Source organism: Benincasa hispida, chromosome 7 (genome assembly GCF_027475165.1).
Source record: "Benincasa hispida cultivar pf3 chromosome 7, pf3_genome.v1.1, whole genome shotgun sequence".
Classification (NCBI taxonomy): Eukaryota; Viridiplantae; Streptophyta; class Magnoliopsida; order Cucurbitales; family Cucurbitaceae; genus Benincasa; species Benincasa hispida.
The window spans coordinates 35,021,367-35,038,200 of record NC_143484.1 but is presented as its reverse complement, the minus strand read 5'-3'; the positions used below and the strand labels follow the sequence as shown (position 1 = coordinate 35,038,200).

The window sequence follows — 16,834 nt, the reverse complement described above, 5'->3', positions numbered from 1 at the left end:
ATAATCTTTCACAAATTGCTCGTAAGTACAGTTGAGCTAAAATTACTGGTTTGCCCCTGTAGTTACATTTAACTCCTTAAGTACCACTGATCCTTCTAATGAAGGATAAGTCATAGTCCAACTATGACCAAACCCCTCTTGGGCCAAGAGAGGGTGTGACGCAACATTGTTCAAGCCCCGGAATCAGCAGTAATATATCTCTTACCCCGACATCAAGGAAGGAGTGAATTTCGTTATGTGTAGTTGTGTTCCCAGCTCCCTAATCAGACAAATCCCTAAAATGGTAAGCTTATTGAATCGATGATCTGGCCACTCTCACCCATACAAATAAAAGGACCACATTCCTAGACAGGAGTTCACAACTCACTCAAAATTCAGGTCATGTCACATATGGTCATCCTGGTGAAATGTAAGTCTCTATTATCAATGGTGTTATATAATGAGATTAATCATTTTGTGGTCCAATCTTATACAAACCCCTTTGTACAGAATACCCCACTCATATGTCTTCACATGAATGATCAGAATCAGATCTTTTGTAACACTTTACAACAATTGTAACATCTACAAAACGGGTTGTATTCGTAATGACACCAAGATAAGGTATTCAGCCTTATTCATTTACTACAAACCATTTAGGTTATCACTTAAACATGATCCACCTGTATATCTCTGCATACATATTTAAGCTACAAATAATAATGTTGGATATTAGTTTATTGATTTTGTGGGTTAATGCTATTAAGTGATAAATAAAATATCTCATATTTTATTAAATAAAAAAATTATTTGTACATTACAATTACAAACTACATGACTCACGAGATTTAGGGCATCAACCCCAACACATACCACAATAGTTACATTTAGTACGTGGATCATCATCACTATATTCAGAACATTTAGTAAAGTGATCTCATTCCATAGATGATTTTTTTCTCTTTCTTCCATTTGCAAGCTTTGAAACCGTCTCGTCACTTTCATCTTTTAGTGGTGGTGGAGGCATCTCAATAATATCATTATTGAAATCACTGCTCATTGTGATGGCGCTTATAATATATAAAGATAATTTATATGTTCAAATGAAAATTCATAAATAGAGACTGTGTAATTTCCATTTAGCCTTTTTTTCCCTTTTATTTTACCTTCTTCCTCATCCAATTACTCACACTTAAGTATTTTCAACTCTTACAAATTTAATTATCATTCATTTTTTTGAAAATAAATTAAACAAGTCATTTGAATTACTATATTACCTAATTAGGTATTAATAATCAGTTAGCTATTAAATATTATTATAACTTATTATTATCAAACAAATTAGATAGAAAAAAAAACATAGTCACAAATGAAAAGATAGATTATTAAAATTTCCAGATAGTGTTGACCGTTGATTTTAAGAATGAAAGGAAATAACAAAATAAATAAATAGAGAGAGAGTGTGTGCTTTTGCTTGGACATGAAAACCTAACTAACAAATATTTAGGCTAGAAAAATAGTATTCTTTTTTTTTTTTTTTTTTGTGAGAATAAAAATCTAATTTGGATAGGGAATAATTGGGCAACCAGAAACAGAGGAAAAACATGTAACAAGTCTAAATAACACCAAGTAAAAGCTAAGTATCAAACATGAAACTTGAAATTTGAATGATTCTCAATCACAAACTAATTAAAAGCTAAGTATCAAAACTAAAGTAATCCTTTCACAGTAGAATCACCAATGAAAAGAACTTATGGCAAATCGAAATGAGTAAATATGGATCAAAAAATAAATGAGAGAGATAGGAATGAACCTGAATAATAGATTGGAGAGATATCCGGTTGAGAAACAAAGATCATGGTTTTATGCCCTAATTGAGATGATAAAATGAAAGGGAAAGGAAAAAGGAAAAATAAAAAATTACATCTAAATCAAAACAAAGAGAAAATTAACTAAGAGAATGAGAGACAAAAAAACTTACTTGCGTTGCAGACTGTGGCAGTCGACGGCCACTAGGTGTCACCGAAGGCGGAGCGGTAGCGAAATGGAGAAGATTGAGAAGATCGAGAGAGATGAAGAGATAGAGGGAGAGAAGATCGAGAGAGATGGAGAGATGAAGCCGCTAGTAACTTGCTAAATTAAGACTTGAGAGGAGGTGTTGGTGCTGCAGTTGGAATCAGAAGAGATGGAGATGGAGATATCAGATACGAAGGGAGAAGGGGTGCGTAGAATCTTTATGGAGACCAGAGATTGTTTCAATTGAACTAAAAACCCTACAAAATGTGTGTGTATATATATATGTATATTAGTTATTTGTTTAAAAATGGTTCGGTTCGATTTTAGAAGCGATTTTCTTAAATTGAAACCGAACCGAGCATTTTTAATTCAGTTTTGGAATTACATCGAACTGCATCGAAACGATTTTTTTGGTTTTGTTGATAATTCGGTTTGGTTCGATTCGATTTTGCAAATCGATTTGATTTATGCAGTTTCACTATCCACCCCTAAATTGAACAACTCCTTGAAGCTCAGGTCCTAAAGATACAAACTTTCTTCCAATACTCCAACTTCAAGAACATCATGCGTTCTGCTTCTGTTTATCAAACATATGCATTCAAACTGGGAGAGAATCAAAAGATCAAGTACTAGAGGTCGGACTACATCCGCATCAAATCAACATAAACACAAGTTCAACTCCACGAAATACGTTTCTCTAAAAACCTAGTGTGAACAGGCTCATTTTGGTCCTTGAACTTTAAAAATAATGACCATTTTTATCCTTTAAAAGTGAAAATGAAAGAACCAAAATGACAAGTTTTTAAAAGTATAAGGACCAAAATGAACCAAGACTAAAAGTAAGTATAAACACTAAAATGAACCAAAGTTGAAAGTATAAAGACCAAAATAAACAACTTTAAAGTAGAAGACCTAAATGAACCAAAACCAAAAGTATAAGAACTAAAGTAATATTTAAACCTAAAAATTAACTTGAGGGATTAAATTTAAGATTTATTAAAAATACATGAATTAAAATTAGGCAATTAAAATTATAAAGATTAAAATAGGACAAATTCCACATTATAGAAAGCAAAATGGTGGTTTAAAATATATATTTTCTATTTTATAGGGTCTAAATTAAATTATAAACTAACTCTCAACTTTGGTTGGCTTCAATTATGTGAAAAGTTTCAATTTCATCCTCAATTTTAAATGAATCAACCTTTTGGATTTTTTTGGTCAAAATAAGATAAAAATTTACATGATTAATTTGTCAAAAATATAAGGCACACATGATATCATTTATAACATCATTCAAGTAAATTGGCTTACCATTTAAAGTGTAAGAATTTATTATTTAAATGACTTTAATAACATCTTTTAGAGTACTAAAATTGAACAAACTTTAAAATATAGAAACATATTTTAATCATATTTATTTCTCATTAGAAGAAAAGCATTCACCTTGTTTCCTTGTAATATATTAGTGATAATGATGAAAAAGAAAATAAACCTTAACATCATTGGATGATTCCAAAAAACAAACCTATTGAACTGTAAGAACAGAGCCCAAAGAATAACAAGCTAGGGAAGGCCTAAAGCACTAGAATGAGCCTAACTTAATTGGGTAAAGTATAACACAAGTAACTTTATGAAAAGACCCAAAAAAGGGTCTAAAAGACAAAAGGGAGCAGGGCTTTGACATGGTTGGGGAAGTTTTCAAACTTGGAGATGTACCATTTCCTAGTGGCATAGCTCCTCCCAGCCAAATAAATACTGGTGCCAATGCTGAAACACAAAGGATAAAGTTCCTGAGAGATGAAAGCAAATCCAAAGAACTCAATTATTTCAAACAAATAGTGGGGGCAAATGACAAAGCTGAAGAGGCCTCCTTTGGGAATTTCGTAGCTTGTTTCTCCCTCTTTTCTGGTTTTTGACAAGAGATAATGATGGTAAAAGTTCCCAATAATGCCTATTAGAAACAAACCAATTCCAATGTTTTTCAGTTCAATGGGTGGCTCTGGAAGCCCTTGTGAAAGGTGCTGGGTGTATATCATGATTACTGTGGACAAGAAGTAGCTGAAAGAGATCTGGATTGCTGTCACCAAGACCATCTTACTGCTGTATTTGTGAATAAACAGTACCTGTCAAGATTCCCAAGAGAGCAAAAAGATTAGTACATTCATTCACCCAAGTTTTTCAGTTTAGCAAAGATTTAACATGGTATTAACGTAAGAAGTTTGAAATGTTTGAACTTTTTTTAATGTCATTTCCTTTTCAATTAACATTGATTACCACTTGTTAAGAAACCTATGTATATTTTTAAAATTCATCATGCTCATGTTTGGAGTGCTTTGATTCAGCCCACTTGAAGTTTTCTTCATTTTGTTCATAATCTAAAAGTTTCAAGGGTTATTCCATCCAAGATTTGAACAAGAATCAGGAAGACTCCGTGTTTCTTTCTTAGTCGATCTCTATCTTTTATATTTTTTGTGACTCTATTTCCTTAGGGCCTTCTTTACTTTGTATTTTGGAGCATTAGTATCTTTTTATTTACTTAATGAAAAGTTCGGTATTCTTAAAAGAAAAATGATTACCACTTATTGAGTTTTCTACAAATTCCTAACCTCACAGTTGAGAAATAGTGTAAAATATTGATATAAGTATAATCAACATAGTCCACCAACTTAAGGTTTTGGGTTCGCTGGTAATTTAACACAAGAACATGTTTCAGAAAATCCTGAAATTGTTTGCAAAGTAATAGCTAGACGAATAAAATGTACTGGACTTGCAAATCATATCGTGATTAATGAAATAGAATTTTTGGAGAACTGTTGAACAGAATCTTGTAGTTTGTTTCTTTCTTAAACATGACTTCATATAATAATAATTTCAATTTTTCTATACAAAGTACACTCAGATTATCTTAACGATAATTCAATTAGTCAAATAGGATAATTAATGAACTCGGATAATTATGAGCGGATGGGTTACTAACCAAGTTCACGATCCAAACTTCAAAGTAAATAATTCAACCAGTGACAAAAAGTTCTGTAGTTCGGATGCCAATCCTATTTTACTAAAAAAATTCATAAGATAAACAAATAATTAAAAGAAAGTTCAAGTTAGGTTGAAGTCTTCTCAATCCCGTAAACAAAAAAGAAAAGAGTTCCAAACTTGAAATCGAGGAATGATAAGATGCAGAGAAGGAAGAATAGATCCAGATGTCTCCATAATTTTCTCTTCGCCGAGAATTTTTCATACGGTTTACAAGAAAACGAGAAATTTTCGAAGAATAAGATTCGCAGCGGTTCGAACAAATAATTTTACCAGGATATGAATTTAGCTACTCAAGAACATCAGAGAAGAAACTGCATTCTACTATACTTGTTTCCAGAATCAGATTCGAAATTTCAGAACCAAACAAAGGCGTAGATGGAAAAAAAAAAAAAAAAAAAAGGTGTACCTCAAAGATCCTCTTGAAGAAATGGAGAGTGAGAGCAGATTTAAGCAGAAGAATCCTCTCATCGGCACTCGGAAAGAGCCAAAACGACGCCGCGCCAGCGAGAAACGCCGGAGTATAAGCCAAGAGCATCCCGTATTTGGACGAAAGCATAGATACTTCCGATGAAAGTTTCGGAGCAGTATTCGCATTCCAGAACTTGGAATACTGCAAATGCTTACCGTTAATCTCGGAAATGCCAGCCATGGCCAACGCGGTCGAGCTCACCACCGTCATGAGGTTGACGAACTTGGAAGGAGGCGGAGGGAAGAGAAACGCCGACAAAACGTCCATTGCTGCAGAGATTCCGATGGGAAAAAGCTTCAGAAGACGCGTGTAGAAATCTGAAACGGCATTGGAGGACAAATAAAGTGAAGTTTCATAGAACGCCATTGGGATTTAGCCATTTTCGGGTATTGGGGATTCAACCTTCTTCGGGTCTAATCGTGAACCAGTGGCCTGGTCTATCACACGTTACATCCAAATCGCAAAGACATTTTTTACTTAATTGCAATCGGCAACGCTGGTTAGTGGTCTGGTTTATCACACAATACTCCAAAAACAATCCACTTATATTTGTGATTAATTTATCAATAAAATCTCATTGCAATTATATCAATTTCGATTAGAAATCAGTAAATATGACATTGATTTTATCTTTTGATACCTAATAGTTTACACCTACCTAACCTATTTTATATTTTTTAACATGTAAATAAGATAATTAACTTTAAAAAATAATTATATAGAATCACGAATTTATATCTATGAACTAAGTATGTGTCTGCTTAGTTTGAAATAGTTAGCACCTACTAACCTTTTTTGTATTTTTTTCATCTCGTGAATTTAAGAATTTATTTTTTATAAAAATAAATTAGGTTATTACTACAAGTTTAGTTTATGAGTTTTATTTGTGTCTTTGTCCTATCGAATAATTCAAACAGGTCCGTTTTTTCTTTTCCATTGTCTAATTTTAAGAGTTTATTTTCGGACAGTTGTAAATATAGACATTAGACCAAAGTATTAGCAGATATAACATAATATAAAAAATATATATATAAATATGACCAAATTTAAATAGTTTATCATTGATAGATATATTATTGGTATGAGTCGTGATAGACCATATCACTAGTAAGAGTTTATTAACAATAGAAGTATATCACTGATAGACTTGGGAGTCTATCAACGATAAAAGTTTATCGTTGATTGATTTGTCTATATTCACAATTTTTTTTAAACTGATGTTATACACTTGGTTATTATTCTTAAAAATGCCACTAATTGTAATTATCCTTTATTTTTTTTAAAAAAAAATAAAACTATATTAAAATAAATTTAGACTTTCTATTTTAGTGTTTGTATTTATTTGGTCTCTAATAGTTCACGGTTCACACACACCTATTTTACATTTTGTAAAACATGAGAATTTTTTAATTTGAAACATTATTTCAAATGGTAAAACTATTGAAAATATCTATATTTTAGAACTATCAACGTTGATAGACACTTAGACTTCTATCAGTATCTATCATTGTCACTAATAGACATTGATAGAAGTCTATCAGCATCTATCATTTATAGTTCTAAAATTTTGCTATATTTTATAAATATTTTTGTTCATTTTTGTATATTAAAAATAGCCCAATTTATTTCTTAAAAAATATATGATAAATTATAAGTTTAACCTTACGGAGTATTTAATCCAGGAATCATCTGTATAAGAAGTGCAAATCATTTTTCGAGTTTTTTTTTTTCTTTTTTAAGTGAAACTGAATGTTTAGAAAACTCTTTATTAAGATTGTGGCTATTCTTTAACTATATCTAATTTTCAATTTTCTTGACTTACAAGTAATGTATTAGTTAATATAGAATACACTACTAAATTCAATCACAAGAAGAATAGAAAGAGATTTATTAAGGCTAAACATAGTAAATAAATTTAAATTTATTCCTAAAATGTGTGATTAAAATTTCAACCTCTAAAGTCAGAATAAGTATTTGTTGGAAAAAATATATTTTTGATCCCTGAATTTTGAGGAATAGATGCAATTGATCAATTTAGTTCTCGAATTTTAAATATATCTAACAAGTCCTATATATGTATACTTTTTATTTCTCTCTCCTCTTTCTCATTTCTCTCTTGTTCTCGCTTCTCCATCTCTATTCTTTCTCATATTATCTTATGTCACGTCTTTTCTCTCCTCCTTATTTTTTACAGAATTTACTAACCTTGATAAAAAGGATTAATGGTGGAGTATTGGTCACTAGGTCGAAATTAAGGATTAAAATATCGATGTCGACATTGATTTCGAGATTTCAATTTTACAAATATATTGATAAAATGTCGATAACGGCGGATATTTTTCACAAAATTTATAAAATTTATTTAGATTAATAATTAAGTTGTTTATTTAGATTAATAATTAAGTTGGTTTTACTCTCGAACTAAGTTATGAGTGTTGTTATTAGTAGTATATTCATATTAGACTAGATAGATGTCACTTTTTATGTTTCACGAATAGGATGTCGAAGATATCCATGAATAATATTTTATACTAATGTTAGATCCTATGATATACAGATAAATAAATAAATTATTAATATTATTATTATTATACTCATTATACCACTACCAACTTCTACATGGATGACGTCTCTTAAATTTTTGTAGGTGGTAGTATGTTAGAGTATTTAATATTAGGTGTTATAGCATTTACATTAAGGTATTTAGTTTACATTTATTTCATATGTAAAAGTTTATTGAGCCTATTTTAGTATTGGTAGTATTTAATTATTTCAATATTATTGTAGTTGAAGTTGACCCTAAAAGGAACCTCTATTTTTCTCTTTCTTTCTTTAAAGTAATGGCAGCAACGATAATGACATTTTGGATCTTGCTTTTGGTGACCGATCCTATTGTTTTTTTCTTCCACTCATCTTGCTATGTTAACTCTCTGTTATGGTTGGTAAAATTATCCGAGAGGTCAGAGACCCAGGCGGAGAATTTTCGATTTGATCAAGTATGGGATTAAATCAGAGATTTAAATCGGATTTCTGATTGGGAGGAGGAGAGGATTCCCGTCCCGTTCTCTACTCCAAACCCGCACCGACTCCGAATATATATATATAACAAAATGGTAGCTTATATTTCATGATAATAAAAAGTACAAAAATATATTTTTTAATTATTCATTTAAATAAATAAAATAATAGCAATACTGACTTGTCACCTAAATAAAGACCAAATTTTGATTAATTTTAAATAATTAAAATAAAAAAGGGGAATTTTCCCATTTGAGGACCTGATTCCCGACCCCGATTCTGACTCCAACTCTCCAAAACAGGGAATGGGGCGGAGACGGGGATGGGGAGTGCATCCCGCCTCACCCCATCCCACTCTGTTACCATCCCTGCTCTATATCAATTTTTTGTTTAAATTTAATGGTTCTTTTAATATAATTCTTTTAAATCTATTTTTGAGAATACAAAGATTAAAATAGCCAATTTGAAACATCAAGAACTTGTCTATTCTTCAAAACTTATGAGCCAAAAAAGTTATCCTCCCTAATCGTTTAACGATTGAACTATGCTCATGTTATTGGAAATCAAAATACTAAAGTCTATTGAAAAGAAGAAGAATTAGTAAGGCTAAAAAAAGTGTCAACTCGAACGTAGTTCAATTAAATAAGAATATACTATCAAATTAGATGACGTTTGATTTAAGGTTTTATAGATGTTTAGGAATAAAATGCCTAGTTGCATGTGTCTGGGGATAAAGATGACTTTGTTTGGTTGTGTATGGAAATTCTATCAAAATTTATGAACAAAAATTGTTTTTTCATTTATTTTATGAAATTAAGCATGAAAATTTTATTATAATTTTAATAGATTAATAAATTAAAGAACAAACAACATTCAATATACCGATAAAAAAATTAATTAATTATGAATCAATAATAATTTTAATTATAAATATTTGTTATAGCTTTATTCCTTTACTAGAAGGTAGATTCTTTTATTTTTTTCTCTTATCCTATTTATGATATCATAGATGTTGCAATCCATGTTATAAACCATGCGTGCACCAATTTTTTAGTGTAATGTATGTAATTTTATCATAGATTGCAAATCATGCATCTTAATTTTCTTATATTTGAAAGATTTGTTTGAGATGTTTTTCTAATTAGTTTATATTTTCTATTGAACATAATCGTTATTTATGGAAAAATAAATTAGGATATTTGTTTTCTTTTAATTGGATTGCATATTTCACTTTTAATAAAGATAAGATTTTCTTATATTAATATTAACTTTTATATGTTAAAATTATCTTATGATAATACTATTTTTTATTTTTCAAATATGAGAATAAATATGCATGATTATCTACGGTTTGATTGAAGATATTAAAGATTATTTCTTAAAGTGAATTTATTTTAATAAAATTAATAATTCACTTAGAAATTAACTCCTAATTAAAAGATTAATGAATTAGAAATAAAAAAATTGACTAAAGGAACTCTATCTAAGGATTGTTCTGGCTAGACTGAGGTATTTAAGTTGATCGTAGGAGAACACCTCTACCTGGGAACTAACCTGAGAGTTGAATTAGTCAATTTTTATTTACTATGCTAGAATTGAAATTTATTTGATTGTTGATTATTTAAACTATTCTCATATCGATAAATTTGTGAGCTTTTGAAATATATATATATATATATTCCTTTATGAAAAAATTTGAAAGTTATGCATAATAGCTAATTACTCTTCCTAAAGATAATTTTGATTTAATACACCCGAAGTTTCTAAAATCAATTAGTGCTCATTGTTTTTGTCTTGCACATGTAGTTGCACATATTTTTAATTAATAAATGCTTATAAACTAATAAGCATATATCAAACATGTCATGCTCTTGTATTAGCAGTTTGAGAAAGAAAGATTGAAACATTGTGATGAATATTTATTTAATATCTTTTGAGGTTGAATAGAACATACAAGCAGATGTTTCTATGAAAAATAATGATTTTCGACAAAATAATATAATTTCATTCCCTGAAGTGAATGTTCCAATATTTTAATCATGTTAATAAAGGAAGAAGTAATTATTCTACTAAAACCACACACATATATAATTTTTTGAAGAAAATTTTCATTTTTTAAATGTGATGCAAAAGAAATAATGATGTTATACATGTTGTACAATAAGAATTAAAATCCTTATCAATGAAAAAACAATGTGTGGAAGCAAACTTTGAGAATTTATTTGAATCTCTTGAAGAGATCATAACTTATCTTTTTAACCCCTAAATATGATATTATATTACAAGTTTCTTAGAATCACCTAAAGAGATTATTATTGTTTTTGAAAACTTGTATATGAGATATTTGGATTTCTTTTAAATCTCCTGAAGAAAATAAGAACATATAATATTTATATTTTGCATAGAGTACATCCATGTATATTATACTTAAAAGTACACAATGAGTTTTCAAACATTAAAATGCTTGAAGTGAAAAATCAAATATCATATTAAGTCCTATAGACTTGTTTAAGAATTATGAAAAAGAAAACAATATTTTGCCAGAGGAGCAAAATTGACAACTGATATACTTTATTAATTCTCTTGTAAATCAAAGAGAAGTTTAATAAATTTGGAAGGTATACATTATAATAGATATCATCTAGAAAGATTGATAGTAAGAATAACATATGATATTTATATACTATACCTATTGTCTTCTATGGGAAGTGCATATAGAAAAGTTATGTTTTTCCTTCTAACTTGTATTCACACATATTTGTGTAGTTAAAATTGTTGGGGTTGAATGCCCTAAAGTCTCGTATTCTGTAGTTTGTAAACAGTTTGTACGAATGCTTGTGATGTATAATATATGATATTTACTTCATTTCTTGACTTTGCACATTTGGATGTTTTATTTACTTTACCACAAACCTAAAATCCCTGGTTGTCTTTATGTAACTTAAGCATGTATGTAGTGACATACAAGTAGATCATGCCTTAAGTGATAACCAAAATGGTCTATAGTATATGGATATAGGAGGGAAACCTTATCCTGGTAACGCTACGAATGCAGACCGCTTCATGGAATAGATACAAGTGTTGTGACTTATCACAGATGATCTGATCCTAATCATTCGTATAGGGGACATGCGAGCGGGGGCATCCTATACAAAGAGGTTGTATAAGACCTGACCACGAAATGTTAACGTCTCGTTATATAAACCGTTCATGACAGAGACTTTACTTCACTAGGATGACCATAGGCAACATGACCAAAATCCTGAGTGAGTTGGGAACTCCTGCCATTGAGGGTGGTCCTTTGATTTGCATGGCTACGAGTGGCCAGACCGCCGACTCAAACCTACCACTTTGGGGATTCGTTTGATTTGGGAGTTGGGAACTCAACTACACGAGATGGAATTCACTTCTTCCCTGAAGCAGGGGTAAGTAGATAGATAGCTCCCTTAAGGGCTGATTTCAAGGCTTGAACGATGTGGTGCCACACACCTTCTCATGGCCCGAGAGGTGTTCACACATAGTTGGACTATGTTGTATTGTTCATTAGAGGGATTAGTGGTACTTAAGGAGTGAGATATAACTACAAGGGCAAAATGGTAAATTGGCCCAACTGTACTTACGAGCATCTATGAAGTGTTATCGTACTCATGATTGGTTATATCCGATGAACACAAATATATCTGTGGTAAGAAGAGTTTAGCTGTTGGTCTTTAGTGGAATGTTTGGCAGTTAACAGATGGTGGATCTCTTGGCTAAAGAGTTTTGTCAGCTATTCACGTACCATTGGAGCTTCGAACCATAGGTCCATAAGGTCCCCTTGGTAGCTTGGATACAAGTTGAGAATCAATTTTTGGGTCAGTTTAAAAGGTCCAAATTGACAAAAGGGAATTCAGTTATATATGATATAATTGAACTAGTTAATTATATATGATATGATTGACTAAATGTATGAGATACATTAATTTGGAGGAAATTGGATATAAATATGATTTATATCAAGTAGAGGAGAAAACACTATGGTTGATATATGATATCAAATTATAGGTTATGAATATAATGTGATTAGGGTTTAGGGTTCAAGCCCCGGAATCAGCCCTTAAGGGAGCAATCTATCTACTTACCCCTACATCAGGGAAGGAGTGAATTCCATCTTGTGTAACTGAGTTCCCAGTTGCCAAATCAAACAAGTCCCAAAAAAGGTAGGCATGTTGAGTTGACAATCTGGCCACTCTCACTCATACTAATCAAAGGACTGTCCTCAAAGGCAGGAGTTCCCAAAACACTCAGGATTGAGGTCATGTCACCTATGGTCGTTTAGGTGAGATGTAAGTCTCCAATATCAACGGCGTTATATACAGAGACTAGTCTCTTGTGGTCCAATCTTATACAAACTATTTGTATAGGACACCCCTGCTCGCATGTCTCCACATGAATGGTCAAGATCTACCATCTGTAGTAGTTCACAAAACTTGCAAACTTCTACAAAGCGGATCATATCCGTAGTGTCACCAGGATCAGGTATCCCTCCTTAATCCTTATACTACATACCTATTAAGGTTATCACTTAAGGCATGATTCACTTGTATATCTCATATACATGTTTAAGTTTACATACAATAACCATGGAGCTTTATTGATTGGATATGAGTAAATGCCAAACAAAATAACTCTTATTTTATTCATAACAATGTGTATATATTACAAATTACAAGACTCCGAGAGAATTAGGTCACCAATCCCAACAACTTGAACTTGATCCATCTTTATGTCATAAAGTTCAAGTATTCATGTAATAGCCAAGTCTATGCAAGTACAATTTACTTATTCATCAATAGTTTTATTGAATAATCGTCAATAACATCTTTATTGCAAATAGAATATGTTTAACATTACAAACTGCGAGTTTTAGGACATACAACCCAACATTTCTTAACCTTGCTCTCATTCATTCAAATTTCATGCTTATCGCACAGACTGTTGAAGTTGTGATTTCCATTGCATTCATCATTAGAGTCACATTTAGCATTAGAATAGCATTAAAACTCATCACCTACTTAGTAAACAAGTCACGTCAAGATTGAAACAATAGTTGTCAACGCATACATACAACACAATCCTTGAGTTCGACCCTGGACTCATCAGGACTTTAATTGAGCTTATACTTGGGTTTAACTAGATAAAATTGTGCGTTATAAACCATAACTTGGCATTCATATCATCGCATATTAAAAATGCATCAAGTTTTTGGTGTCGTCGTCGGGGATTGCGATAACTAAGTGCGCTAAGATTATTGTTTCTGATTTTCGCAGGTCTCGGTTTTTGGAATATTGTACCCTTATCTGTGAAAAAGGTACAAACATTTTATGAGCAAGGGATCTATGCCTAAGTTTATATACTACCTGAAGATCAAGAGGACCTTTCAAAGAAAAAAAAGAGTAAATAAAAAAAGGAGACAAAGGAATAGGGATCAGAAGATGGCAAATCAACAAGATAATCCATAAGTGATAAAAGAGTGTTCACGTCTGCTGAATTATAACAAAATTTTCCTTTCCTTTTTTTGCTGCTTTCCTTCAGCATTTCATGTTCCACTATTTGGTTGTTATTTTCTTCTTTCTCTCTCATGGTTGTTATATTAAACCACTGTTATTACGCCATGTGGCAATATATATGTTAATAAATAGCTACTATACGACGGGTTCTCATCATCGTTGAAGGCCGATCATCTAGTAAATTTCTCCCTTTTCTTCTGTCGTGTAGTCGATTGTCTCTATCGTTTATATCCTATCATATACACTCTATCATTTACAATATCGGCTCTATCGTGTAGCGTGTTGCCTCTATCGTCTACACTCTCAACCCTGTCGTATAGTATCCTGCCCTTATCGTCTACACTCTCATCTCTGTCGTGTAGACTCCTGCCTTTGTCGTTTAATTTCTTGACAATGATCGTTTAGTCTTTTGACAATGATTGTTTAGTCTCTGCTTCTCTCTATCGTTTACAAGAAGAACCACATGTAGTAATCAATAATAATGAGAATGCTCTCGTCAACCCCATTCTTTTGGCTAATGATTGCAATAGGCCCATCAGGGACTATGCTTCGCCAATTCTATATGATTTCTCACCTGGGATCATGCGACCAGCACTAGATGGATCTAAGTTGGAAATGAAGTCTGTGATGCTCCAAATGATTCAGATAGTTGGTCAATTTGGAGGAAGATGAGGCAAAGATCCTCACGCTCATTTAAGAAGTTTGAACAAAATTTTCAATACATTTGTATTCCCCAACATTACTCCTGAAGAAGTTCGGCTTATATTTGTTTCCATTTTCATTGTGTAACAATGCCAAAAAGTGGGTATATTCACTTAAAGCTAGTGAAATCACATCGTGGGAACAAGTGGTGGAGAAGTTTATGAATAAATACTTCCCACCTACAGAAAATGCAAAAAGGAGAAAGGCAATCACAAATTTTCAACAAGAAGAAAATGAAACATTCAACAATGCATGGGCAAGGTTTAAAAGACTAGTGAGAGACTACCCGCATAATGGACTCCCTGATTGCCTACAAATGAAGATTTTCTATTATGGCCTGAATTCAGCATCATAAACAATTGCAAACGCCACCACAGTGGGCAGGTTGTTGGACAAGACTTATGTTGAAGCTAAAAACATCCTCGATCGCATCTCGAAGAACCATGAAGATTGGAAAGAAAGTGAATATGGCTCAAGATCAAACAAGGAAGGACAGAATAACGATGCCATCATATCACTTTAAATACAGGTGAATACGATGACTAACCTATTGCAGGCGATGACCATGACTAAAACCGATACAAGAAATATGCAAGTGAATGCAATTACCCAAATGGCTAACGAGAATTTCGGTCTCTATGAAGAACCTCAATCATTCGAGGTATGCTCGCGTAACATACAATCTATCTACTTTATAAAAAAATAACCTTTTTTTAAATACCTACAACCTTGGTTGGTGAAACCACCCAAATTTTTCGTGAGGAGGAAATCAACAAGCACAAGCCAACCATCACAATGACCCTAGAGATGGATCATCAAGGTTCCATCAAAGACAAAATAAGCATTAACAAGCAGCACACTCATCGCAACCACTAGCCACTTCATCTCTAGAAAATTTGTTAAAAGAATATATACAGAAAAATGAAGCGGTTCTGCAAAATCAAGCGACATTCATTCAAAACCTTGAGATCCAAATGGGGCAGATCATTAGAGAATTGAAAAATAGATTGCAAGGTTCACTTCCAAGCACCACTAAAGTTTCTCACAATGGGGGAGCTTAGGCAAAGAACAATGTCAAGCAGTGACATTAAGAAGTGGTCGAATCATGAAAGAAGATTTGAAGAAAAATTCAAGCAACACTACCGATGAGACACAAGAACATTCTTTTAATGAACACATTGACATTCAACCCATGCAAGAATCATACCATCGCACGAAGTCTAAGAGAAACATAAAAACTTATCTGCAATAGCTTCTACATCGAAGGTGTTAAATTAGGTGCAACTGCCTCCATATCCACAAAGATTGAGAAAGAAAATTGATGAAAGCCAAGTTCAATGCTTCCGAGGTGTTGGAGCAAATGCCAACTTATGTCAAATTTTTTAAAGATATTATATCAAAGAAAAGGAAGATGGGAAATTACGAGGCTGTCGCATTAACACAAGATTGTAGCATCATTATCCTACCAAAAATGCGAGATCTAAGGAGCTTCACCATTCCTTGTTCCATTGGACGAGTTTATATAGAGCATGCTTTATGCGACCTTGGAGCTAGCATCAATCTTATACCTTTGTCGATCTTCAAACAACTGGGAATAGAAGAGCTTGCACCAACCACGGTCACTTTACAATTGGCTGACCGTTCCTTGGTACACCCAGAAGGAAAATTAGAATACGTGCTCGTGAAAGTAGATAAGTTCATCTTGCCAGTCGACTTCATTATTTTAGACTACGAAGCAGATGAAGATGTGCCTATAATTTCAGGAAGACCCTTCCTATCGACAGGAAGAACCCAAATTGATGTGCACAAGGGTGAAATTACCATGCAAGTCAATGGCTAGAAGATGTAATTCAACATCCTTAAGGTGATGGAATACCCTGATGAGATTAATGCATGTGAAGAAGTTGACATGGAAGAGGTTTGGCCTTGTAGGCTGGAATTTGAAATGAATGAAGAGGATGAAGCAAACACAACATTTGAATCTTGTTATGTGGTGAAGGAGATACAAAAGATTTTTGAACCCTTAGGTTTGGAAGATCGAAAAGGCAAAATCAAGCCT

General features: G+C 32.3%; 1 protein-coding gene and 1 long non-coding RNA gene across 2 annotated transcripts; both read right to left on the bottom strand.

The window, feature by feature from the left end:
* Positions 1 to 1,611: 1,611 nt before the first annotated feature.
* Positions 1,612 to 2,101, bottom strand: LOC120081163 (uncharacterized). Its single transcript, XR_005482700.2, has 2 exons — positions 1,961 to 2,101; positions 1,612 to 1,849 (listed from the first exon to the last, which is right to left on the bottom strand). It is a non-coding gene; the product is annotated as an uncharacterized LOC120081163 (long non-coding RNA).
* Positions 2,102 to 3,388: 1,287 nt separating this feature from the next.
* Positions 3,389 to 6,021, bottom strand: LOC120081168 (uncharacterized). The gene is made up of 2 exons (XM_039035853.2): positions 5,444 to 6,021; positions 3,389 to 4,121 (listed from the first exon to the last, which is right to left on the bottom strand). Exons 1-2 carry the CDS (start codon positions 5,870 to 5,872, stop codon positions 3,651 to 3,653), a joined length of 900 nt encoding a protein of 299 aa, XP_038891781.1. The 5' UTR covers positions 5,873 to 6,021; the 3' UTR covers positions 3,389 to 3,650.
* Positions 6,022 to 16,834: the final 10,813 nt, after the last annotated feature.